This window comes from Megalops cyprinoides, chromosome 2 (assembly GCF_013368585.1).
Source record: "Megalops cyprinoides isolate fMegCyp1 chromosome 2, fMegCyp1.pri, whole genome shotgun sequence".
NCBI classification, from domain to species: Eukaryota; Metazoa; Chordata; class Actinopteri; order Elopiformes; family Megalopidae; genus Megalops; species Megalops cyprinoides.
The window spans coordinates 23,415,500-23,440,168 of record NC_050584.1 but is presented as its reverse complement, the minus strand read 5'-3'; the positions used below and the strand labels follow the sequence as shown (position 1 = coordinate 23,440,168).

Sequence of the window (24,669 nt, the reverse complement as noted above, 5' to 3'; positions counted from 1 at the left end):
AGTGTTCGCGGAAAAAGTGATTACTCGAAATGACAAGAAATAACAGCAAAAATAACAGTTACAAATAATTTGGTTACTGTAGATAGATAGGCCTACATAGTTTTTTTAAGCGAAGAGTGTATTTAAGCGTGCGGTGATAAGATAATATACGATACTGTTTATGCAAAAGGACCCCCAAAGTCCAGTTCGTTTGACTAGATTCCGTGTTTCTCAATCCTGCTCCTGAAGCCCCCCTGTCCTGCATATCTTCTATCTTTGCTCCAAACACACCTGATTGAAATGACTAACATGTTCTTGATTAAATCAGGTGTGCTCAGCTAATCAAAAGTGCCACTGATGAGTTCAGTCAGGTAGGTAGAGCAGGGAAATATGGAAAACGTGCGGAGCAGGGGGGCCCCAGGAGCAGGATTGAGAATCAGTGATCGCTCCGTACCGTGCCCGGGCACGCTTGAAGAGATGAGCTCGGGCACGGTATGCATCTAGCGTGATCGCTAACCGTGCCCGAGCACGGAACTCGAACATGACGTCAATGATGCGACTGTCCCACTTAAACATGGCAGCAAAGGGATCATTTTGGTCTACGGCAGAGGTGCAGTGTTTGCTGGAAATTTGGGCAGACGAGAGTATACAGGAACAACTGGATACAACACACAAGAACTCCAAGATATTTGGTATAATTCGCGACTATCTTCATGCTCGTGGATACCACAGAACCATTGAACAATGCCGTGACAAGCTGAAAAAACTGCGGGTTCAGTATCTGAAGGTACGGTATGCGCTCCATAAATCTGGCAGCTTACCGGACGAAAAGGATAAATTCCAATGGTACGATGCTATCGACAAAATAATCGGCATTAAACCAAGTAGCAAACCAAATGTTTTGGAGTCGTATTCGGGAACACCACCTGCACCATCTGATAACGTTACGGAGGACACCGGACCGGCGAGCCCAGTGAGCAGTGAGTAACGTTAGCCTATGCTAGCATCTTATTCCTAGCTCCCATGATACCTTGCGTGAATTATGGACGCGACTTCCGCTCTGTTACACCACTGAACGGGAACCGGCGTTTGTGAACGATGGCAAAATAACAAATCGTAGGGATGCACCGATTGTGAAATTCTGCGCCGATACCGATGTTTAAAATAACAGTTTGGCCGATAGCTGATGCCGATACCGATGTTAAGAAAGACCTGGCGCGCTTAGCTAAGTAGCTAACTAAAACACTCGCTAAAACACGCTACAGACTAGATAGCTAGCTAACTATAATGTTAATTTGGTAGCTAGCTAACAGTACTAAAGTTGTCAGAACAGGTTGTAGTGTCTGTGGTAAAATTAACTATTTGGTCAGAAGTGACGTGATGAGGCTTTATTAGTTTGATAGCTAGCTAGCTCTTAGTAATATGACAGCTGAGCAAAGTGCGTGAAAGTCAAATTAGCTAGCAAGCTATGTAGCTTTCTACGTTTTTTTTATTGTAGCTAGGTAGCTATGTGTTTGTTTGCAAGGTGATATTTGTATTTGTCAGCGGAATGTGATATTAACTAGCAAGTTACGTTTATTGTTTTGTTTGTATTGTAGCTAACTAGCTAGCTAGATTTGTCTTTGTAAGGTGGTATTTGTACTTTTCAATTGAATGTGCAAGTAGTTAGCTAGCTAGCTAATTTGGCTTTCACGCACTTTGCTAGCTATCAAACCAGTGCAGCTTCATCATGTCTCTTATGAACAAATAGTTAATTTTAACATTCGTACTGCAAGCCAAGGTATTAGCTTCTGATCTTAAGTACCATTTGCTAGCTAGCTAGCAACTTAACGTTAGTTAGCTAACTAGCTAGCCTTAAGTGCGCCAGCTCATTCATTCATTAAATCCAGCAACTGTATCTCTTTTGAATTCTTTCAGGGATCTTTGCAGACCCATCTGGCTATTTTTGTTTTATTTTTTTCAAAAGGTAGATACAGACACACGTCAAACTTTTGGTCCACTTTGCCATAGATGACAGACAAATTTTAATTGTTAGAAATATTGTTTTTATTGTACTGTGAATTAGACATATCATATATTATTAAATATAAACAAATAATTCACAGAATAATTGACACCAATGCGTAAATAGAGTACATGATTATACTCGCGAAACAGCGCAGATTGTCTGTAGTGTGTGCGCTACTGCGAAAGCTACAGCATGACGTTGTTTCATTAACAAGGATGGCAATTTGAACAATTAAGTGGCAAGTAATCCCAGAGCTTTCTCTTAAATGTTTCACATTATAGCTTTCTTGTGTTACAAAATTCAAATTACAAAACGGAGCTAAATTTAGTTAGATCGATTTAAATTACTGAGAATAAACGTTTAGGTTAGGTTGAGTGCAATGAACAATAACGTTTAGAACACAGACCTCACAAAAGTTATGATGTGTCATGAGCATTTAATGTAATTTAAATCGATAAATGCCATCCTTTTTAATTAAACATTAGACGCGTTTAAACGGACCGCCGTGGGTGGCTAGCCACTCTGAAGCATAAATAAGTTGTTGCCGCTTACGGCTACCTCCGCTGCTTTACCGGAAGTTACACCCATAATCGTTTCCACAGTAGCGCCCCCAGGAGTAAGGTGGATTTGACGGCTATGCTGACGCTCAGTCATTCAAGATCTGCACACACCGGTATATGGTCTTTTCCTGTGATTATTAAGATGAGCCGATGTTTATATTTGTGTTTACAATGTTTATTTTGCTTTTTTTTTGACAGTCACATCACTCACTTCAGATCAGTCACACAATGGTGAGGGGACACACGCTGAGACCGATCGTAGTACACCTGATAGAACACGCTCAAAACAGAGCAGGAAGAGGAAGAGGAAGATGAAGACAGACGTGAGTGACATGATGGCGGCCTTTATGGACATGCAAAAGAAACAGCATGATGAATTCATGAGAGAGGAGCAGCAGCGTCACCAGCAAGAGAAGGAGATGCTCGATAACTGGATGAAGGCACAGATGGAGATGGAGGAGCGTCGGCAACAGGTACAGAGGGAGGAACGCCAAGAGGCAAACAGGATGTTCCAGCAAATGATGAGCAGACTGTTTGATGTCATGGTGCCTTTATTCCAGCAGCACACACCTTCACATCCACAACATCATCATCCCCCTCCTCTTCGCTATTCCCACCCTGCCCGTGAGGAGACGCCACCAGCCTACCTTGATAAGCCCTACGTTAAGGCTGAACAGGAAAGTGGCTTGCATTATTCAAGGGATCAAATAAAATGCGAAGGTGATGAAAATTTATTGAATAATCACATGAATTTTGAAGTTGAAGCTGCAGCTGATTGTGAAGTCAGGATTGGTGAAGATGGAGATTACATTAAAGCAGAAGATGATAGTGACTTGAAGGATTTTAACTGTGTTGAGGGTAACTGATCGAATAAAATGTGAAGACTATGAATAATCGTTCCTTGAATAATCTTAACAGTACTGAAACTAATGAAGTTGACGATGGTTGTGAAGACGGAAGTATTTCTTTGTGCCAAAGAACTTAATCCACATGAAAATTATATGGTTTGTGACATGTAGACAATGCAATTTGAAGACTTCAATCAGCAATTTAAAATGTATGAAGCAAGTATTCAGAGTAACTTTGCTGAGAAAAGCATGTCCAGGACATTAATTGAACAACAGGGAATTAATTCAGAAGAAAAAGTATGCAGATATACCCATCACAAGAAGTGTTTTAATTCAGCTTCCAATTTAACTCAACACCAGTTAAGCCATACAGATGATCTTTTAGGTTTACTCAGTGTGGGAAAACATTTAAACAGACTTGTAATTTGAACCAAATGAAAATTCATCTAGGTGAAAAACTTTACATCTGTACTCAGTATGGGAAGGATTTTATGCAGCCATGTTAGAATGACATCAGATTATTTGTTTAATTAGGGAACCACACACTTGTACTTTGTGTGGGAGAAACTTTAGTTTGGCATCTAAATTAAAACAGCACCATAGAATTCATCCATTCGTTTCCCAGTCTAATTTAAAACAACACCAGATAGCCCATACAGGTAAAAAATGTTTGTTTGTACTGACTGGGGGTTTAGAACAGGTAATTTGCTAAACCATCAGAAAATGAATTCAGATGAGAAGTAATTGCACTAGGTGTGGCGGTCATTATTAACATATCATTTGAAACAACACCGTTCATTAAGATTTAAAACTGTACAGTTGTACCGTGTGGGAAGTGCTTTGGAATTACATCTCATTTGAATAATCACCTTCTTACACACTTAGGTGAATCAAACACCGGTGTGTAAAGTGTTCTAATAATGCATTCAAAAGAAAACACCAGCAAGAAGTAATTCACGTAGGTGGAAAAACTATACATTGTACCCACTACTGGAAGCATTTTACGTGCTTAATTAAAAAAAAACTCATACAGGTGAAAACATGTGGATGTGTGGGTATGAATGGGCACAAGATTCAAATGAATACCAGACAATTCATACATCTGAGAAGCATGCTTATTTAATTAGGGAATAGCATTTCATTTGAAATGATCCCTGAGAATTTGTACAGTTGAAAAGTTGTGTATGATTGTCAAATGCTTTAACCAGGTATTTTGTTTTAAACAACACCAGAGAATTATTTCAGAGGAAAAATCAACTACTTGCACATGTGGCCAGTGTGGGAAGTGTTGGTATTGGATATGTCAATTTAAACATCAGAGACATGTTCAGGTGAGAAATCATATGTTATTACTTGTGTGGGAAGTATTTGTGTTTCATTTGAACTGTCATCTGAATGACAAGGGGATGAACCACAGACTGGTATCTAAAATGACAGACGTTTTAATTGTGCATCCAAATGAAAACACGAAAAATAGCAAATCTGTAAACCTCAAGATCACACAGGTCTACCCAGTTTAAAACAGAAAGCTGAAAAGCTGTACATATATAACCAGTGAGTGGCTTGTCATTTTAAATGATCCTAGAGGGTTCCTAGTGGTATACAGGTGAATGTGACCAGTATTAAGGAATGTAGGTCCAGAGTTCCCAACTTGGTGAGTTTCATACTGCATTCATTTTAGAAAGGTGGAGTGATGTACCATGACAAGCTGTGCTAAAAAGGATGCATTTTGTTAAAAATAAACGGAGCCAATATAAGTTTGCAGCTAAAATCAGAACCAAACGACTGAGCACAAATGTAAAATTACACACATACACAATACCCTGTCATGATGCAAGAAGTGGGTTAATAAGGATGGAGAGAAAACCTGTTCTGTTTGTTCCACACTTAATATATTGTATGATACATGCAGAATTCCAGTTTTAATTATTATTGGAGTGATTTAATCTTAATTATCATTAAATTACAGTTAACTCATCAACTTTGTATACAGAGCGCTTATTAGTAGAGACGTTTAGTAGCCTTTTATGATGCAAAGAGATTGGAAAAGGGCCAGGTTTCCACACTGCAGTTTATGAATGAGGTATTTTAACATCATGGTTCAGGAAAATGCCTTTGATGTCCGTACACTATGCTGTATCAAGTACTCGGATGGCATTGATGGATCTCTGTCACTATGCGTCCAATTCATCCTAAGTGAATGGAAGCCACAACTGAATATCACCTAGCTCACTCCAGGCGATCTACCCCTGCAGGGCTAATGCAATTAGTACTCTGTCCTGCCCTTTACCCTGACCATGTCCTTCTTACTGGTAAGGTCAGTCCCCACCCCTAACACTTATTGCTGGTTTTCCTGTGCAGGTTTCCAGGAGTCAGTTAGCAGAGAGATCATTAACTGGGTCTAACAGTGACATTTTATTGCATGAATTTGCAATGAAATTTGCAGGTGAAAGGAGCAGCTAAGAAGGGAGTGCGTGATGCCTTGAAACAGCAGGGAGGCCTGTGGTGCCAGTGGGGTCCACACACTGCCCGCTACTCCTCCTCCAGGCTAACACGTTTAACAGCTGGTCCCATAGGGTTACTGCTGTACAGCTGCCACCTACCTCTGGTTTTTTTCATTACCACAATGAATGAAAAAACTGACACTATCATTGCAACCAAAATGACAGGTATTGAGAAAGATCTTGCCATTCAAGTTAAACAAGAATGGGTTTTATTTCTCCCTTCTGATGGTGAAACTATTATAAAAACCAGGAAAATACACTTATTACACTTACATTCACAATTAGTGTTGCTCAAAAGTGACTTTTCTGTACAATGTGTTAGGTTTGTTAATAGGACTTAAAAAATGTATTTATAAAAGTGGACTACAGCTGCAGCCTGTACAAGACAAACACGATGAAAGTGAAATTAAAACAAGTTTAAAAGTTGATGCAAGTCTCACAGTTGTAAAGAAATACAGTATGTCTTACAATTCATACACTGGATGGTTTAAAATTAGGCAAGAGTCATTTTTCAGAAATTTGTGCAGCGTGGCCGTCACACGGGCGTAGTGTCGGATCTCAGCGGCGCCCTCTGGGGGTTGGCGGAGCGGTGGCCATCGCCCTGGTTCCGCCTGGTCGCCTCGTAGCGCTCCCTCTCCTGCCGGTAGCTCCTCACCCTGCGGATCGTCTGACCCGTGAGCACGCAGCCGATGCCGTAGAGGATGGCAGTGATGAGGCCGAAGAGCGCCACGGCGGCGTCGGCGCCCCCGACGTCGCAGTTCATCCAGGTGTAGCCCTGCCGTGCGTACAGCCGCGCCCTCTGCTGGCAGACGTCTGTGGCGTTCACCTTGATAACAAAGTGCAGGTAGAGCCCCACGGCCACCACGTAGGCCACGGCGCCCACCAGCTGGAAGAAGAACTGCCCCGCCAGCAGCTTGGGTGAGAGCAGGTGTGCCGGCCGGTTCCCCGACACCACGAAAAGCAGGGAGATGACGCCCATGGTCAGGCTGAAGGCCACACCCCCGTAGATGCCGGGCGAGCGCATCTGGCTGTACTGCATGTCCAGGTCGCGCACCTGCTGCAGCTCCGTGCCCTCGAAGGGGCTGTAGGCGGAGTTGATGCTGAAGCTGCCCGCCGACAGGCCCCCCATGGCCGACATGCCAGACATCACCATCTGCGCAGCCACCACACAGATCAGCACCAGGGCGTTGGTCAGCACTGCGCAGATCAGCACGATGCCTGCTCCAAAACACATGATCAGTGCGTGACACACAGGTAAAAGGGTACATGTAACATGCAGGAAGCTTGGAGCTATGGTACTGATAGCCAGTTCTTTCCACTTGTAAAAGCCCCTATACACCAAAAGCAAGTGAGCATGATTACATCACATTACATCATTGTCATTTAGGAGACGGTCTTATACAGAGCATCTTACATAGGTTGCAGTTTTTTGACATTATCCATTTATACAGCTGGATATTTATTGAGGCAATTGTGGGTTAAGTACCTTGCCCAAGGGTACATCAGCAGTGCCCCGGCGGTGACTCAGACCAGCAACTTTTCCGTTACAAGCCCCACCCCTTACCCGCTATGCTACACTACCGTTCCACATGATTTTCACTTCTCCAACATGGAAAGGCCTTCCCTCATTTTAATGCAGCCCTAAACACTTATGTCCACTCAGGCTACGTTGGTAACTTTTGCTTGCCTCTGGTAAGTAATTCCCAAGCAAAGAATGAAAAACACATTTGATTTTGCTGAAGAAATGGAATACTAGATCAACAACTGTTTCCCATAAATCACTTGCAGTTATGGGAGACAGAGACTCACTTTTTATTGTCGTAGTGTACAGACACTACGACAATAAAAAGCCACTGTTAGAAAACCTCTCATGTCGTCTTTGGCTCTAGGGGGCCCTGAAAGGGGGGTTGGGGTGAGGGGTGGGGAGTGGGGATATGACACTTTAAGGCTCAAGCTATCCCACATTCGGAAGAGGAAACAAAAGGATTGGTGTAGTGTGAGTAAACAGCACAGGTGCTTACAGAAGTACAGCATCACGCCCACAGGCAAATACAGCCTAACGCTGTTTACATCCAAGCGGTCCCTAATGGAGAGGGAATTAGGTTTTAACAGTTATTTGAATAATAACAAGAGATTATGCTAAACAGGTAAAATAAGGTTTGATGAAAATATCTGTAAAGAGCATATAGGCTGAGGCTTTCCCTCCTCCTCTAGTCTGAGTCTGCCTTTCTCTCCTCAGGCTGCTTTATGCTAATCCTGTTTGCCATAGTTATTTTTCTCCCTCACTAATGGATCACACTCTCCTACATGAAAGCGAATAAAGAATATGCAAAACAGGTTAAGCGATCATTAAAAATGTGCATTTCAAACCACAGAGAGACGATTCCAGGGGACAGCGCACGTAAAAGCTTTGTAGATTAGTGCGGGAGGGAACCGCATGAGCTGGAGCCTGGCCTGTCAAGCCCCACCTCTCTGCTGTGTTATTGCTGTTACAGCAGTGTAGCGTAGTGGGTAAGGAGCAGGGCTCGTAACTGAACGGTCGCTGGTTCGATTCCCCCCTGGGGCACTGCTGTTATACCCTGGGGAAAGGTACTTAACCCCACAATTGCTTCAGTAAATATCCAGTTGTATGAATGGAAAAACAAAAAAAAAACAGTAATCTAGGTAAGTTGCTCTGGATAAGAGTGTCTGCTAAATGACACTAATGTAATGTGATGCTACATCAATCCTTACTAATAGCTGCTAAGCAATCTCAACAATAACTAGAGCACACATACACATTTTCAGAGGTAGCATCAAATACAAGACTTCCGCCTGATAAAGGCACATAGCCTGATTGTATTACTCTGCCCGTGTCTCCTTCAAAAGCCCCAGAGACCAGTGATCCTCACTGGAATGGCGTATTTCCATTCTCATTCAAAGTTGCCTTTCCAAGAAACAAAAGGGAACCGGCTGATTTCGGTGCAAACCCGCCCGTTCGGTTTCCACTGCCTCATTCTGAATTTAAGAGGCCGATAAGCAACACAAAGTCCTTGCCCAAGTGGCATTTGTGTATTCAGAGATTTTCTGAGGGGAAGGTTTTGGCTGAGGAAAAACCAGCTAAGGGTAATCTATCTTTCATGTATTCACAGCTCTCCTGGAGGGGCATCTCAGTGTGATTCGCACATCACAGTTAGTCGTAATTTCATGTAATTTCATCATTTCGTCAGTGATATTATTCACAAAGCACATGGAAAACACCTCCAACTCAAGCTTGAGACAATATGCAGGACTTTTGAGATGGCCCAAATCCCCCCTTCCACCGCTTCAGAGGCAAAGTTTGAGGAGTCTCAGGACAGGGCATGATGAGGACCTACTGTTTGATGCATGGGCATTTTCCTGCCCTTGCAGGATTGCAGAAATTCTTCTCCGTGTTTGCTGCACACCTGATACCATGCTTTAGGAATGCTGGTTGGTCAGACAAGCCTGATCACAGAGCAGAGACAATGGTCTCCGCATTCACAGTCCCATAAAGATTAGTGAGATCGCAAGGGCTTCCAGCCTCCTTACAATTACACTTATAATCCGATTAAATGCTTTCTAAAGTTCCCATGACTTTTATAAAGTGTAATCTGGACCGCTTCTTTTTTTTTCCCTTTTTGTACCAGACCATAGTTCAGTCTCTGCTGCGTGCATTAATTCCCTGATTGTAAGAGGTATCTGTGTGTATCCTGAAGGAGCGACCTGAGTGTAATTAGCCTGTGAGGAAATGTGCTGGATTACAGGTTATTACGTTCCTCACTTTATCAGGTGTCACCCACAAGTGCAGAGCAGGTTGTAAAGGAGTGTGTGTGTGTATATATATGCGTGGGTGCATGTGTGCATGTCCGTCTGTCTGCCTGTGTGTGTGTGTGTCTGTCTGTGTACCTGTGTATTTATCTGTGTGTCTACCTGCCTGCCTGTGTGTGTATTTGTGTGAGTGCGTATGCGCGCATGCAATACGAGGAAGTCAGGAAACCTGTAAATCCTGTATACAGCTTCCCCGGAGAGGAGCAGCCCTAGCTAGTATCACTGGGTGTGGTCTCACAGAGACCAACCAAACCTCTCTCTAACACGTGGTGTGGTCACCCAGTATCGGATCTGGAATCAGTTTCCTCCTCACAGCAAACAGAGAGGAAATATAAAGAGGACAACGCACTGCAATGCACTCATGTGTGGAAAGATCCTTCCAACTGCATTCACACTTGTTAGGACTGTTTTTGCATATGCATTTACTGTTCAAAGAAAGAAGTTAAAAAAGCAGGGATGTCTTAAGGTTGCCACGTCATGAATAGAGGCAGGTTATTTCCTCACTGTTCTGGATAGTGGAAGTAAAAGCGCATCACTTATTTTGACGATTTCCCCTCCCGATTTCCTGACACTCTAGTGGGGAGTCTGTTTATATTCAGTTCAAGGACACGCTTCACATCTAAATAAGATTCATTAAAAAGGTTCACCAAAGTCTATCAATGTGAAAATACCTACATTCATATGGACTGCCTTGAAAAAAAATATGTCAGAAATATGGCAGTCAGAAACAATCACAAATCATTAAGCCAGGCCATTTGACAGGTTTGAGTCTTGAAAGAACAGCGGACAGTTTTAAATGAAACATTGGTGGTTAAGAGTGTGGATCACCCAGAGTGGACACAGAAAGGCTGGCCTGTGACACTGTCCCTGTTTCAACAAGTACACACCTCTCCTGGAACAGATGTGGGTGCATTTGGACCCCTCTGGGTTCTCCCTGGGGGCCTCCCGGGCCATTTTGGGATAGTACGGAGGCTGGGATGACCTGGATGAGAAAAGGGTAAGGAGTGGATTATATTTCTGCTACTCTTAAAAAATGACTTGTGATGAAATTAATTTAAATTACTTCATCACTAATTCATTATTATTATTCTCTTATTCAGAGCATAAAAGACTATAATGGAAAGATAAGCACTGTGCATATCACAAAAGACTCAAGAACAAGGGCATGCATACATAATAGTAAATAACAGCAGTGATAAGTCACCAAGCTGAAACAAGTATCAAGATAAGCATACAACCAGGTGTGTACATAGTGCTCAAAATAATCACAAAGAAAACATGTCCTAATCTCAGCATAGGAAGTCACTAACAAAGAACCACATGAACAACCTCACTGTGCTGAAAAAGGGATATACTTTCAAAAGCCAGTGCAAAAATAACTCAATACAGATAATAACATAACAGTGCAGATGGAAGTCTCTGTAGGCACACTTGATCTGTCAGTACAATACGACATTAGCAAACAACCACACTCATGCTCATTGTCATGGACTTGGCAAAGAAAAGCCCTCTCATGCTTTGTTCAGAGGGTTTATGGTAACATGGGGCAGGTTTCCAAACCAGGATTTTATGCTGGACAGCTAGGATAGGAAGCTTGGAAATGTTCAGTGCTGGGAAGTGGCCTGGAAATTTTAAATTTGATTTGGTTTGAGAGAATGGAAACATGATATATGTAATTAGTGGCCGTGTGATACTGGGGTATAACGGCAGAAACATGTCTTCACAGTGAGACACACAAACGGCTGTGGTTTGGACGTCTTCTAAACTTCAGCTATGTGCTGATTCAGAGAGAATTTACTATACATGATGCAGCCCTGGAACATTGTGAAATCATGAGTTTTGAACTTAATAATTGTTGTGTCATTGAAAACTGCACTGGATCGAAAGTCTATAAGTAGACTGTACTGCACCTGATATAAAACTTTTACAAATGAAGGATCAATTAATGAAATAGGGTTTTAATTTGAATAAAAGGAGTGGGGGTAGGGTTCTGGGGGAAGATACAGGGCTGAGAACTGAGGGCCAGCATCAGGGTGCTCCACAGCTAATCCCTGGGGTCTACCCAGAGAAATCAAAGGTCTTGGCATTCCTTTCAGGGTGTTTTCAGCCACACAATCTTGGCTGCCGCTGTGGGATGTCCCTTTGTGGGACGCTCAATTACTGTCAACTGTGGCCTCATTGTGTAATTAATCACTCTGGATCTCAGGTTTGCTGCTGCTAACCTCATCAGCTGCTTAATGCAGGCAGTCCAAATAATGCCAGCTGATCTGGTGTAAAAAGAGGCCGCTATTAGGAGCAGCACAGAGACCGACTCTGGTCAGTGCGACACAGCGGACCTGTCCTCTCCGCCAATGATCCGGTCCCAAACACATGGTTCTCATTGAACCCAAGCGTCCCCTTATTCATCCATCTGTTGATTCATTGGCTCCCTGAGCTGGGATATAGGCTACCCCACAGCATGTACTGTGCTACAGTAGCACTGGATCTTCCCCTGATTGATGCCAAAGGGACTCTGCATGCTGCAGTACTGTGACAGGGACACTGCCATGACAGTAAAGATGAAAAAGGTCAATCCTGTCACTCAACCGCCAGAATTTCAGAGGGGAAAAATAAATGTCCATTGTATGTGTAGCATAGTGGTAAAGACCAGGGCTCATAACCAAAAGGTTGCTGCTTTGATTCTCTGCTGGGCAAGGTACTTAGCTCTAAATTGCCCCAGTAAATATCCAGCTGGATAAATGGATAGCATGTAGAAGTTGTAACATACGTAAGTCGCTCTGGATAAAAGCGTCTACAAAATGCTTGTAATGTAATGGGGCTGTGAGCCGCAAATAGGCTGTTTGATCCGGGAGTGAAATATATCCATTCATACGAATTACTATAATAAAATAAAACTTGTTAAATAAGTAAAAACGAATATTTTGCTAACAGTGCATAACACTGATCTGCATTGCATTTTTGCATACGTAGTAGCACCCACCTTATGAGCTGGGAAGACGGCAACTACGACCGCACCTGTTTCAAAGTACACAATTGCCCAGATTTTAGATTACACTGACCTGTCGCTAGGAGGGCGTCCGTTGTGCTGGTCCCTCCGGGCCCTTTGCTCGCGGTGGTCGCCGTTTCTTTCTCTTTGTCCCCTGTGAGGTCTTGATGGCTGGCTCATATCTAGGAAATCGTGAACACAACCGAAACCACTGTGTTTACCTCCGTGCGACAGCTTGACAATTTTCCAGACCACAACACGATAGCGCGTTCGAGAGATGTGTAAACTTTAGTTTATACCTCTTATCTCGGACCTCTCATAACCGGCCAACAGCTCACTCTCCAAAGAGTATTCCCAACAGCACACGTACCACTGACACCGATTCTTAGAATTTATGCCGTACCAACAAAACACTGACGCATACCACACTGGTCTCGTAGTTACGCTCAAGCCTACGCAGGTCAGGAACGACCAGGATTTCTCCATAAGCGTTGATGGAATGGGTTAAATACTTTTTCCCAGATAAACACAAGTACGATGGACAGGCAGTTCTGGGTTGAAAACGCCAGTAGTAAATAAGGCAGTTTCCCTTGAGTTTCCGTTTATTAATATACGATAATTTCGCATTGAATTTAAAGGAGTTGATACAACATAGTAAAATGCCAAAAGCAACAACAAAGTAGTAATAAAACGTACTTACTGACTCTTGTGGTATTAATCCTTCTCCGCTTTAAAGGCAAAACCGAAAATTAAAACTTTCTGAGAATCACCATTATGCACTCACCGAGATCTCGCGATCACCTGTTGTTTTGGTGCCCCACCCAGCGGAAGAGAGCGAGTGGGCGGCCCGTCTCAGGTGTGTCGTGAAAGAGGCAGGGTTCAAGTGATCTGTTGGCGGGGCACAAGCAACGTTTTCAACTTCAAGCAACGTTTCAGGGGCGATCCATGCGGTTCCCTCAAAAACAACTTTGTGTGACAGTGGTGCTTTGTCCAAAACGATGACCGCTATCTGATGGGATTGCAAAGATTGTCCTTTGAATCGGCTGCTTTGTGTCATCTCAGTGCCATCTCCCGCAAACAACGACACCGATGGACCATTGTAGTGAAAACCCTTACACGCACAAAAAGCACACTTGTCGGTTTCTCTCACTCTCTCGGTAGCGCAGCGCGAATGCACCAGCTGAATTTAAGTGATGATGGCTTGCCCACCGATTTCGTAAGCGCTGATAGCTTGGCCGCAATTAATTTTTACAGGACACACTGCGCTTCTGTTGCTATTGAATAGCCCAATTGAGAATACAGCGAGTGAATAGTCTGCGCTATTCACAGTATCAAGGGCCACTTTGTTACGTCAATCATGAATGCTTCTTCTCTGTTATTACTGCTTGTGCACGTCTTAAAATTCATAACAGATATTAATAACCGTTTTTTATTATTATTTACCACCATCTACGTACGTGAAATGTATACTTGGAGGAAAAAGGACCCTTAAATAATAAAATTCTGAAGTTTAACCATTTGCCCATATAATATTATCTCAAATTGATGCCGAGACTTAATATCAAATAGTGGTGATACAACCGTAGAAAACCGGGTGCAAAAGGGAAACATGAGGATTGTAAATAAACTAAGAAAGGGGTGTGGAAATTGGTAACTTGGTGTTTCTTTTCAAAGTTGCTGGATTGTGACCGTAAATATTGTATATTTTATTAATTTCGTGGATGTTTTCCCTGAATAAAATGATAGATGCAGTGAACTTATTGGGGGGAAGTCGGACACCAGAGGGGTACGGGTCAAAACCCCTGTCAAATCAGACAAGTCTTCAGAAATTGTCACTCACTGGCTTACTGCTTGTCCTTCAACGTTACGTAATGCCCCAGCATTGCAAGGGTTTCTTGTGCAGGATGGCATCTGTAAGTCAGGCTGGGTCAAGCCACATAAATCGGAGAAACAACCGCTCCCTCAATGACGGCTGTATGACCTACACACGAGTAATTGTGTCACGGCAAAGTTTGGAACTGTAATCTCATTGTTGCACTTTGATGCCATCTACTGGATGCTATTTAAAACAACTCACAATGTCAAGTGTTTGTTCCGTGATTTCTACCATTCATACTGGTTATGGAGTACTTTAAATTACAAATATCTTGGGTTGCTGAAATCATGAATGCAACAGCAACGAGTACCACATTACTAGCTGCTTACTAGGTGAATTTATTTAAAATTACTTACACACATATTAATACCACTTATATATGAGTATTTTCTGAAGCAAATGTCCCTAGGAAACAACAGCAGTGTCCTGTGGATCTGAACCTGCAGCGTATCTACAAGACGAGTTCCCTAACCACCTACATGAAATAATGACGTATCTAAGTTGTTAGGGAATTCATGACCGCAACAGTTGAGTATGAGACGATAACACAACGTTACGACACCACATTGCCATGTTGTTGTTGTTCTGAAATGGGTCTCCAAATAAGTCGGCATGTCATAATATTTCGCTTTTATTTCGCATATTATTAAATCTGATTTATAATTCGTCGTCCTGTCGCATATGATGACAATAGTTTGCGCCAAACAGTACGAACTACAGATTGCTCAGGTAGGCTACACTGTGAAATGTGAATGAAGGCAACTGGAACGCGAAAGAGAGACAGCGAAAGAAACTGAATGTGACTCAAATTAATCCTGAATCTAAATTTAATCTGTTCGATGTGGAATGACCTTTGACCCCTTCCAATTTCAATCAACTACAAATTCCGCTGATCTCTAACAGGGCACGTTTGCTAGCGAGATGGATACCGGATTTGAAGACCTCGAATTACGGGAGGCACAGCGGGAGTACTTGGATTTTCTGGATGATGATGTGAGTACTCTGCTTTTTTAAAGTAGTTTCGAGGGACTGCCTATAGTTAGGCTTGTGAAGCTTGCAAGATTTATTTAGTAATATATCTTACAAATACACGGTGGTCAAGCAACCAATGATTCACGCTGTCATTATCGTAAATTGCCAGTACTCCTAAAATTTTAATGGTTGGAAAAAACCTACTACGGTTAAGGAAAATAGTGTTGTGTCTTGCGAATGACATGAAGCCAAATTGATGAAAAACGTGTTTGGTCTCTGAACATGCCATATTTTCGATGCTTTGAACACCCGGATAACATTAGCGCGGAAATTGTTTTCAGCACAAATGTGAACGCATAGACAACTTATTTATTTTTTTAAATATATATTAGAAACGTTACCAAGTGCTCATTAAATTGTTTTGCTCATACCGAATTTCTCCGGCAGCAAGATCAAGGAATTTACCATGAAAAGGTGAGAAGTATGGTTTCCGAATGTGGATGCCGTCTCATCGTAAATATGAACGATTTACGAAGAAGAAACGAAAAGAGGGCCAAAGCGTAGGTACCCAATTTTTGTAGATAGTGTGTTTTTTTTTAAACAGTAGCTAAACCTCATTGCATGACAAGTGGTTGGCGGAATATTGTATAAGTAAAAAAAGTCTAGCAGCGATTAGTATGTTCGTGTAGTTTTAGCTGTGACGTTTACAAAAACCATGTTGGCGGACGTGTGTATTTTATTTCTGTAAAGATGTCGAGACATTAAATCAATATCTTATTGCTTCATACAGTAATTTCATTTAATTTTACGGACGGCTTTGTTTCCTTTCAGGCTGCTCAACAATGCATTTAGTGAACTCATCGCTTTTCAACGAGCTTTGAAAGATCTGGTCGCATCCATTGACGGAACGTACGCCAAGCAGTTTGACGAATTCCATGTTGGGTTCGAAGGAAGTTTTGGATCCAAACACGTTTCCCCGCGTACTCTCACTGCTCGCTTCCTCGGAAACCTGGTCTGTGTGGAGGGCATTGTTACAAAATGTGAGTCATTTAAACAAGATTCGAAATGGGCAGTATAAGCCATTGATTGTTTCCAAGAATCGTGAAAACGAGTTTAAAGACGCAGCAATCTAGACCACTTCTCCACCCTATAAAAAGGCTCTCTGGTGAGGCCCAAGATCACCCGGAGCGTGCACTACTGCCCTGCTACGAAGAAAACCCTGGAGAGGAAATACACGGATCTCACCTCGCTAGACGCTTTCCCCTCCAGTGCCATTTATCCCACCAAGGTGAGCTCTCCCTGACTCTCGAGCCATTTAGTTCTTATTCATATCCAGAGCTTTTTACAATGCAAAGGAGTTGCATCTGAATATATTCACTTGAATGTTGTGGTCTTTACTTCGTTATTCCTTTAATTCCATTTAACCTTTTACTAAGTGACTGGATTATCTTTGAGCTTCATACCAGTGTGCATGTGTTGTTCTCTACTGTGTGATATATTTAATTGCAATAAACAGCATGTATTGCCAAAGCCGAATTCATATTACATATGAATCAAGTTGCATTAGCATTATGTTGGTGAGTGTGGCAGTGTGGAGAAGGGCTTGTAACCGAAAGGTTGGGCGTTAAGTTAGTGCCCCAGCAGGGAATTTAACTTATTGCTTCGGTAAATATCCAGCTATATAACTAAGAGAAAACTGTAACCTGTGTAAGTCACTCTGGATAAGAGCGTCTGCTAAATGACAATAATGTAATGTGATAACTGCCAGCCTGTATGAAGCACTGAGGTGAAGCAGTGGGAGGGTGATACTTGGACAGGCCTGAGCGGTGTCCTCTCCACCACTACGCCTCCCTACAGTATTCCTGCTCTCTGTTGACTGGGGCGACGTGAGGGTAATCGCCACAGACAGATACGGGGCAGACACCCACTGCAAGATCTGTGAAATTGTTTGGTAATCTACAGGTTGCACAAGGGGTAGCACTCCTTTTAAGGCGGTGACTGACTTTGATTATCCCTGTTCGATTTAGTCGTGGGTTTTTTCTTTTTTGAGTGGATGGAACTTATTGAGGCTTGCAAAAAAGGATAAGTGGGTTAGGGGTCAAGATTGGCATTTAAGAAGGTTTGCTTAAACAGTGGGCAGCAGTGTAGTATACTGGTAAAGAGCAGGACTTGTAGCTGAAAGGTTTCTGTTTTGATTTCTCACTTGTACCCTTAGGCAAGGTTCTTAACCCAGACTTGTCAGTAAATATCCAGCTATATAATTGGGTAATGTAAACAATTGTTACCAATGTAAGTTGCGTCTCCTAAATGCCAATAATGTAATGTAATGTAATTCTGCAAATGTTGGTATTTGCATAGGCTATAAGAATCCAAGATACCTGCCGTTCTTGCATGCGTGTTTGCACGTACACTGTTGACCATCTTGTTGAGCAGGATGAGGAGAATAACCCACTGGAGACGGAGTTTGGCCTCTGCACCTACAAGGACCACCAGACCCTTACCATCCAGGAGATGCCGGAGAAAGCTCCGGCTGGCCAGCTGCCCCGCTCAGTGGACATAATCGCCAACGATGACCTGGTGGACAAGGTGAAGCCCGGGGATAGGGTGCAGCTGGTGGGGGTGTACCGCTGCCTGCCTGCCAAACAAGGTGGCTTCACCTCTGGCACCTTCAGGTGAGGGAACCAGAATGGGATACATTCATTAATGGGAAACATTCATTAAAAGACATCTTGATCTAAAGATTTGCACTTAAATTCTTGAAATGTGTTTCTTAGACATCAACTTCACTCTTTATATTTGTCTATGAATTTCCTTCTGAATTTATTTTTTAAATGTTTTGGCTACTTCTAAAGAATCTTAAAAAGTAAGGTTGTTTAACCCCTTTTTTTTAGTCACTGCATCATTCAAATTGTGTTATAGTTTTGATGTCTCTACTATTCTAAAATGTGGAAATGGTTAAAAATAAAGAAACCCTTCTATGAGTAGGTGTATTCAAAGCTTTGACTGGTACTGCAGGGAAATTTAGGTTGGTCTGTGTTAATCCTAGATTAACAGCATACTTTTCAATGAATGCAAGAGGAATTGCTCTTGTGGCAGGGAATGCACATAAAGCACGTAAATTTGCCATGTGGCAGCAGTACTCCATCAACATCCTCCATCATGCATGATATTTCTGCATGTTCATATTCTGAGTGGACACATGCTCTTCTCCCAAACAAGGACAATCCTGCTGGCCAATAATGTCAAGCTCATGAGCAAGGAAATTGCCCCAACGTTTTCTGCGGATGATGTGGGCAAGATCAAGAAGTTCTGCAAGGCTCATTCCAAAGTGAGTGCCAGTTCTGGGTTAAGGAGCTGTGGAGAGTTTCTACTATACAATCTAGCACAAAGTGTTCCAAAGTCCCTGTAGTTCTGCTAAAGCTTTGTGGTCACCTTTCTGGCTAGATCTGCAGCTGCTGGGGAAAATGGCAAATACATATGCTAAGTGAGATGGCGAGGTGAACGGTTTCTTGGAACCATTGCCAGAATGCAGTCCTATTCCTAGATTGTATGTATAGTATATCCAAGTTGTGAACTGTTTTGGCAGGATGTGTTTGAACACCTGAGTAAGTCCCTGGCCCCCAGTATCCATGGTCACGAGTACATTAAGAAAGCCATTCTGTGCCTGCTGCTCGGGGGGAACGAAACCAACCTGGAGAATGGGACGCGTATCAGAGGAGATATCAACATACTGCTGATCGGTAAGATCAGTGTGGTCTGAGAATATGTGATGGGCAACTGTCCCTACACTATGCCTCTGTCATGGAATGTGTTTTTTTTTTTTTTTTTTTTTTTTTTTTTATCCTGAGCCATCTGTTGTATAATTAGTGCTCTTGCTGATAAATTTGGTTCATGCAATTGGGATGCTGGGTAAAGGGCAGTTTCTCAGTACCAAAGTCCAGCAGTAGTTTAACATATGTAATAACTTACCTTCAGGCTACAGTCTTTCAGGAAAAAGCTGAATGGAAATTTACCCCAGAAAGTGTTAGGCTGAATGTTTGCAGCACACAGCAAGCCAGTGCCCCTCACATGGCAGAGTTTAATACTGAATAAAGACAAAATGGAGAGGACAACTTTCTGGAAACTACTTACAGTCACTGTAGTCAAGGTGTTTGGTAAAGGCCTTTTATAAATGGAAAACGCATGAACCAAAACACTCAACTGAGGTGAGTTAACCTGCCTTTTACATTGTAGTTTCTACACGAACATGTTAAACTGACTCATTTTGGTGTCATGCCATCCTCAGGGAGGTAAAAGTATTTAACTTCCTGTGGAAGGCTAATGTCACGGTGTGCTACGCTAGTTGTGCTTTTCTGCGTCCTCGGCGGCAGTCCTCTTACTCTGAGTGCTGTGTGGATGTCAGGTGACCCCTCGGTGGCAAAGTCCCAGCTCCTGCGCTACGTGCTGTTCACCGCTCCGCGAGCCATCCCCACCACGGGACGAGGGTCGTCCGGCGTGGGTCTGACCGCTGCGGTGACTACTGATCAGGAGACTGGTAAGACGTACCCCTTATCTTAAAATTTTTTCTTTAAGACTTTGTTCTGAAAAGTATGCGGAGCGACTCCCTTCTCGGAGCGCAAGAGTTTGAGGTTTGATTGATTCAAATGGCAAGTGGTGGATTCCTGGAGCTCCTCCCTGTTGGATAAAGTGATTGCAGAATGAAATATTAAGCTGAAAGAACAAGTTGTATACAGCTACAGTACCAGTCAAACGTTTGGACACACCTACTCATAGGTTTTTCTTTTATTTTCCACATTTTAGAATGATGGTAAAGACATCAAAACTATGAAATTATAGAATTATGCAGTGATCAGTTAAGCATAAGTCTTTAGATCAAAATGCATGTTTCCCATTTTAATCAGGTGTGTCCAAACCTTTGACTGGTAATGTAGGTAAGGTTAGGTTTTCACTTGTCTTGGCACCTCTGTTGCAGACAGTGTCACAAAGGGCAGTCTTTGCGTTCTGCTCTGTATAACATGTGGCCCCACCTTTTCTTCCATTTTCTCGAATCGCCCGCAGGAGAGCGGAGGCTCGAGGCAGGAGCCATGGTGCTGGCCGACCGGGGGGTGGTGTGCATCGACGAGTTCGACAAGATGTCGGACATGGACCGTACCGCCATCCACGAGGTGATGGAGCAGGGCCGCGTCACCATCTCCAAGGCCGGCATCCAGGCGCGCCTCAACGCCCGCTGCAGCGTGCTGGCCGCCGCCAATCCCGTCTACGGAAGGGTGAGACGCGTTTGTCCATTTTTCCACTCGTCCTTATTGAGGGGAATTCCCTGGTATTATCTTGAGCCTGTTGCTAATTGTTTAGCACATTAGTATGCAGCACGTGTCCTCAGATGCCTGGAGAGAAGAAGCACTCCCAACCTTTGTCTTTGGCTGCGTTGTGCTCTTAAAGTTGTAGGTGTTGGATAATAATGGAGACCTCTCTCCCTTGTGCAGTATGATTGGTACAAAACGCAGATGGAGAACGTCAGACTGCAGGACATCCTTATCAAGGGCGAATCCCCTGATGTTATCTTGAGCCTGTTGCTAATTGTTTAGCACATTGGCATGCTGCAGCATGTGCCCTCGGATGTCGCCAGAGAAGAAACACTCCCATGCTTTGTTTGGTCCATTAATGTTGGTCACTCTAAATGTTGGAGGTGTTGGTTATGACAGAGGCCTCTCTCCCCTGTGCAGTACGATCAGTACAAGACGCCGATGGAGAACATCGGGCTTCAGGACTCGCTGCTGTCCAGGTTTGACCTGCTCTTCATCGTGCTGGACCAGATGGATGCGGACAGCGACCGCGAGATCTCCGAGCACGTCCTCCGCATGCACAGATACAGGACCCCCGGAGAGCAGGAAGGCGCGGGTACGAGAACACCGGAGGGAGGGTTTGGTGTTGCTGTTGGTGCACACTTGATGTGGTTTTCAGCTCTGTTGGTTTGCATAATTTGGACATACAGTTCTGGGACTTCCATTTGGCACACTTACATTTCCAACATCACTTCCTTTTCCTGCAGTTTCTTCTTATTTCCTCATGTGCATCACACTAATGACAGCAGGCAAAGTGCAAGATGAAAGTATGTAAAACTGATCAGTAAAGGCATTGCTACAAGGTGGATATTCTAGCTACTGGACACCTTTGACTGCCTGTGTGCCGCAAAAAAGTTGCAGCATCGCTCAACTCTGTTGCTGCTCATTTGAAAGTTGAAATTGGCTTAACTTTTATTAGTCGCAAAGTCGTGGCGATCGTGTCGCCAGGCGCACTTGTTTCTACCAGCCTGGCCAACTATTGAAACTTGGTCATGTAGCACTTCTAATATTGTGACTCCCTGTATGGGTTTCGCTTCTGTTGTACTCGCTTGTAAGTTAGTTTGGATAAAAGCGTCCGCCAAATGAATAAGTGCGAATGTAAATGAGTGTGATTGCAAGTTTTAATTGGCTTTTTTTATTGGGGCATTATGCTGTACAGAGTGCTGCACAGATTCTTTGCTTTGAATGGGGTGTGGACGGCTGAAAGGACAGCTCATTGGGGTGAAGAGATCGGGCAGTGTGATGACCTACAGTGTGGCTCTAGGCGGCATTTGCAGTTGTGTTTGATGGGGCGTGTCTGTGGGCCCATGCAGCCATGCCGCTGGGAAGCACGGTGGACGTGTTCGCCACAGAGGACCCCAACATCACCGAGGCATCTGAGCAGGAGCTGCAGATCTATGAGAAGAGGGACAACGTCCTGCACGGCCACAGGAAGAAAAGGTAACCCCGGTCTCAGTCTTAACCCCAGCTTAGTTTCTTCTGTATGGTCCAATTCGCAGTCCAAAACCTGTGCCAAACGGTTACCCACGAATCCATTGCGTTTCCCTCCTTTGTCTGACAGGGAGAAGATTGTCACCATGGAGTTCATTAAGAAGTACATCCACGTGGCCAAGCTGGTGAAGCCCGTGCTGACCCAGGAAGCTTCAGATCACATCGCGGAGGAGTACTCCAAGCTGAGGAGCCATGACCAAGTCAACGCAGACCACGCGCGAGTAAAAGCGCTAACATACCATACTACCTCCGCACTGCAGTGGTTAAGCAATTGTACACTAGCTACCCGCTAATGTAACAGCCAGTAGCAATTCCTGTCTTTTTAACCTGTAGTGCAAAACACAAGTACATTGTCATTTAGCAGACGCTCATATCCAGAGCGACTTGCATACATTATAAATTTATCCGTTTATACAGCTGGAAGTTTATTGAGGTAGTTCTGGGTTAAGTACCTTGCCCAAGGGTACAGCAGCAGTGCCCCAGCAGGCCAGCAGTAACCAGCAACCTTTCACTTACCTGTCCTGCTCCTTACCACCAGGCCCTGCTGCAACCTCTTGGCCTGGGGTGTGTGGTGGGAGTATGTGTTGTGACTGATGGATGCTGTCTCCCCAGACCATGCCAGTTACCGCCAGGGCCTTGGAGACCATGATCCGCCTGGCCACCGCCCACGCCAAGGCCCGCATGAGCAAAACCATCGACCTGGCGGACGCCGAGGCAGCCCTGGAGCTCATGCAGTTTGCCTACTTTAAGAAGGTACCGGGTCTTCCATTCTGCATTCTGCTGGCTCTTACAAAAACTGGAGCTGTGGGCAGGGCTTTGGAGTCGACTTTGGGATAAAATATGGGACAAAAGTTTGCAGTAAGAAATATGCTCCCTCATTTCGCGACTCCAGATTCTGGAGAAGGAGAAGAAGAAGAAGGTTCCGGAGGACAGCATGGAGGTTGACGTGTCACAGAGCCAAGAAGTGGCCAGCCAGAGGAGCACGAGGTAAGGGTACAGTATGAACAGTTGAATTCAGTGTGTGTGTGTGTGTGTGTGTGAGTGAGAGAGACACAACAGGAAAGGGATTTTGAGGTCTCATCCAAAGGCCTAGGTTTCATAGAGCTGTGAGCTGCAGGGAACATTGCTTTTTTCCCTGTTCCCAGGCAGAATTCTCGACTCTCCAAGGCTGACATGGATGTGACAGAGGCTGGTGACGACCCCTATGACTTCAGTGGGGATGAGCTGGACAGTGAGTCACGTCTACTACACTCCTGCAGCTCTGACCAAATTGCTTTGGAAGAAACGGCTATAAATTTTTAAAAGCAGGCTGTATCGGATGACATTGATGTGCTTTGGTCCTCACCCAGGTGAAACTAGCCAGAAAGCCAAACCCTCTGCTCTGACAAGCACACAGAAGAGGAAGGCTGACATCGGCCAAGACCGGTAAAAGTTCACTATATCTAGTGGAATCCTTGGATTTGTAGATTTGCTGAAAATGTGAAATTGAAATTTTGGAAAGACTACTAACAAGTCTACTATAAGTCTACCTTTTCAGAGAAGTGTGTATCTGCCATATACAAATTGTGATTTTAGAGGATTAGGCACCCTTATTTTTCAAGTGATGTCAAAGGATGAGTTTCATGGCTCATGTAAACGCCACAGACCAGCGTCTTGTGTGAAAACTAATAGAGGCCTCCACGTGGACTGGAAAAAGTGTGTGTATTTTAAATCCAACCTGAGAGAGTGCACTATTATGCATGGTGCGTAATTTGCATATTGAATCTGCAGGAGAGCTGTACTATTGCTATTGTCAGGATGTCTGAAATGATATTTAATCGTAGTTATGAAATTTAGATATACCTGTGTGCTCCCCCAGAATCTCACCTTTTAGTCAGTAAACTTGTTGCATATTCAGCCGTGTGCTGCATTTTGGAAGCCTCATTGGACTGACTTTTGACCCCGTGTCCTCCAGACTGAAGCCATTTAAGGCGGCTCTGCTGAAGGCGTTTAAGGGGACCCGGTCGCAGTCCATCCCAGTCCCCGAACTGCTAACCCATATTAACAAGGGCCAGGCTGAACCGTTCGAGGAGCAGGAAGTGAAGGAGCTGCTGGGCCAAATGCAGGATGACAACCAGGTCATGGTGTCTGAAGATGTGGTCTTCCTCATCTGACCATGCCCACCCAGTCAATGTGCATCTACAATCTGTAATTTTCTACTTTTCTCTAATAAATGAATTGAGTATAGAAGTCTTGTCTGTTTTTGTGTGTAGCAGTGAGTGGACATTTCAGTTGT

At 43.7% G+C, this 24,669-nt stretch overlaps 3 protein-coding genes and 1 non-coding gene across 7 annotated transcripts; 3 read left to right on the top strand and 1 right to left on the bottom strand.

Annotated features, from left to right (window-relative positions):
• Window positions 1-552: 552 nt before the first annotated feature.
• LOC118772533 (glutactin-like) lies at window positions 553-6,158 on the top strand. Its single transcript, XM_036520939.1, has 2 exons — window positions 553-959; window positions 2,746-6,158. Exons 1-2 carry the CDS (start codon window positions 554-556, stop codon window positions 3,411-3,413), a joined length of 1,074 nt encoding a protein of 357 aa, XP_036376832.1. The 5' UTR covers window position 553; the 3' UTR covers window positions 3,414-6,158.
• Window positions 6,159-6,275: 117 nt separating this feature from the next.
• Window positions 6,276-13,680, bottom strand: si:ch211-191a24.4 (uncharacterized protein LOC100150331 homolog). Of its 4 annotated transcripts, none has more exons than XM_036521932.1 (4): window positions 13,410-13,680; window positions 12,787-12,895; window positions 10,615-10,709; window positions 6,276-7,117 (listed from the first exon to the last, which is right to left on the bottom strand). In XM_036521932.1, the coding sequence occupies exons 2-4, from the start codon at window positions 12,891-12,893 to the stop codon at window positions 6,435-6,437; spliced, it is 885 nt and encodes a 294-aa protein (XP_036377825.1). In that variant the 5' UTR covers window positions 12,894-12,895; window positions 13,410-13,680; the 3' UTR covers window positions 6,276-6,434. The 4 variants fall into 4 exon arrangements, with proteins under 4 accessions (XP_036377825.1, XP_036377824.1, XP_036377826.1 ...); XM_036521931.1 differs by having other exon boundaries at window positions 13,414-13,680; XM_036521933.1 differs by having other exon boundaries at window positions 13,498-13,680.
• A 1,583-nt stretch (window positions 13,681-15,263) lies between these two features.
• On the top strand, window positions 15,264-24,547 carry mcm3l (MCM3 minichromosome maintenance deficient 3 (S. cerevisiae), like). The gene is made up of 18 exons (XM_036522235.1): window positions 15,264-15,318; window positions 15,493-15,582; window positions 16,009-16,121; window positions 16,393-16,601; window positions 16,719-16,849; window positions 17,995-18,233; window positions 18,781-18,889; window positions 19,148-19,301; window positions 19,964-20,095; window positions 20,620-20,828; window positions 21,285-21,459; window positions 22,217-22,343; window positions 22,465-22,615; window positions 23,007-23,147; window positions 23,287-23,381; window positions 23,540-23,625; window positions 23,744-23,819; window positions 24,349-24,547. Exons 1-18 carry the CDS (start codon window positions 15,271-15,273, stop codon window positions 24,545-24,547), a joined length of 2,484 nt encoding a protein of 827 aa, XP_036378128.1. The 5' UTR covers window positions 15,264-15,270.
• Window positions 17,357-17,487, top strand: LOC118773862. Its single transcript, XR_005004773.1, has one exon.
• Window positions 24,548-24,669: the final 122 nt, after the last annotated feature.

Excerpts from the sequence above, each read along its gene's own strand:
- LOC118772533 (XM_036520939.1), top strand. The coding sequence starts at position 554 with ATGGCAGCAAAGGGATCATTTTGGTCTACGGCAGAGGTGCAGTGTTTG. Across the intron at positions 960-2,745 it reads ACCGGCGAGCCCAGTGAGCA|TCACATCACTCACTTCAGAT; the intron begins GTGAGTAACGTT and ends TTTTTTTGACAG.
- si:ch211-191a24.4 (XM_036521932.1), bottom strand. The coding sequence starts at position 12,893 with ATGAGCCAGCCATCAAGACCTCACAGGGGACAAAGAGAAAGAAACGGC. Across the intron at positions 10,710-12,786 it reads GGACGCCCTCCTAGCGACAG|GTCATCCCAGCCTCCGTACT; the intron begins GTCAGTGTAATC and ends TTTCTCATCCAG. Across the intron at positions 7,118-10,614 it reads CCACATCTGTTCCAGGAGAG|GCATCGTGCTGATCTGCGCA; the intron begins GTGTGTACTTGT and ends GTTTTGGAGCAG.
- mcm3l (XM_036522235.1), top strand. The coding sequence starts at position 15,271 with ATGATGACAATAGTTTGCGCCAAACAGTACGAACTACAGATTGCTCAG. Across the intron at positions 15,319-15,492 it reads ACGAACTACAGATTGCTCAG|GGCACGTTTGCTAGCGAGAT; the intron begins GTAGGCTACACT and ends GATCTCTAACAG. Across the intron at positions 20,096-20,619 it reads GACTACTGATCAGGAGACTG|GAGAGCGGAGGCTCGAGGCA; the intron begins GTAAGACGTACC and ends AATCGCCCGCAG.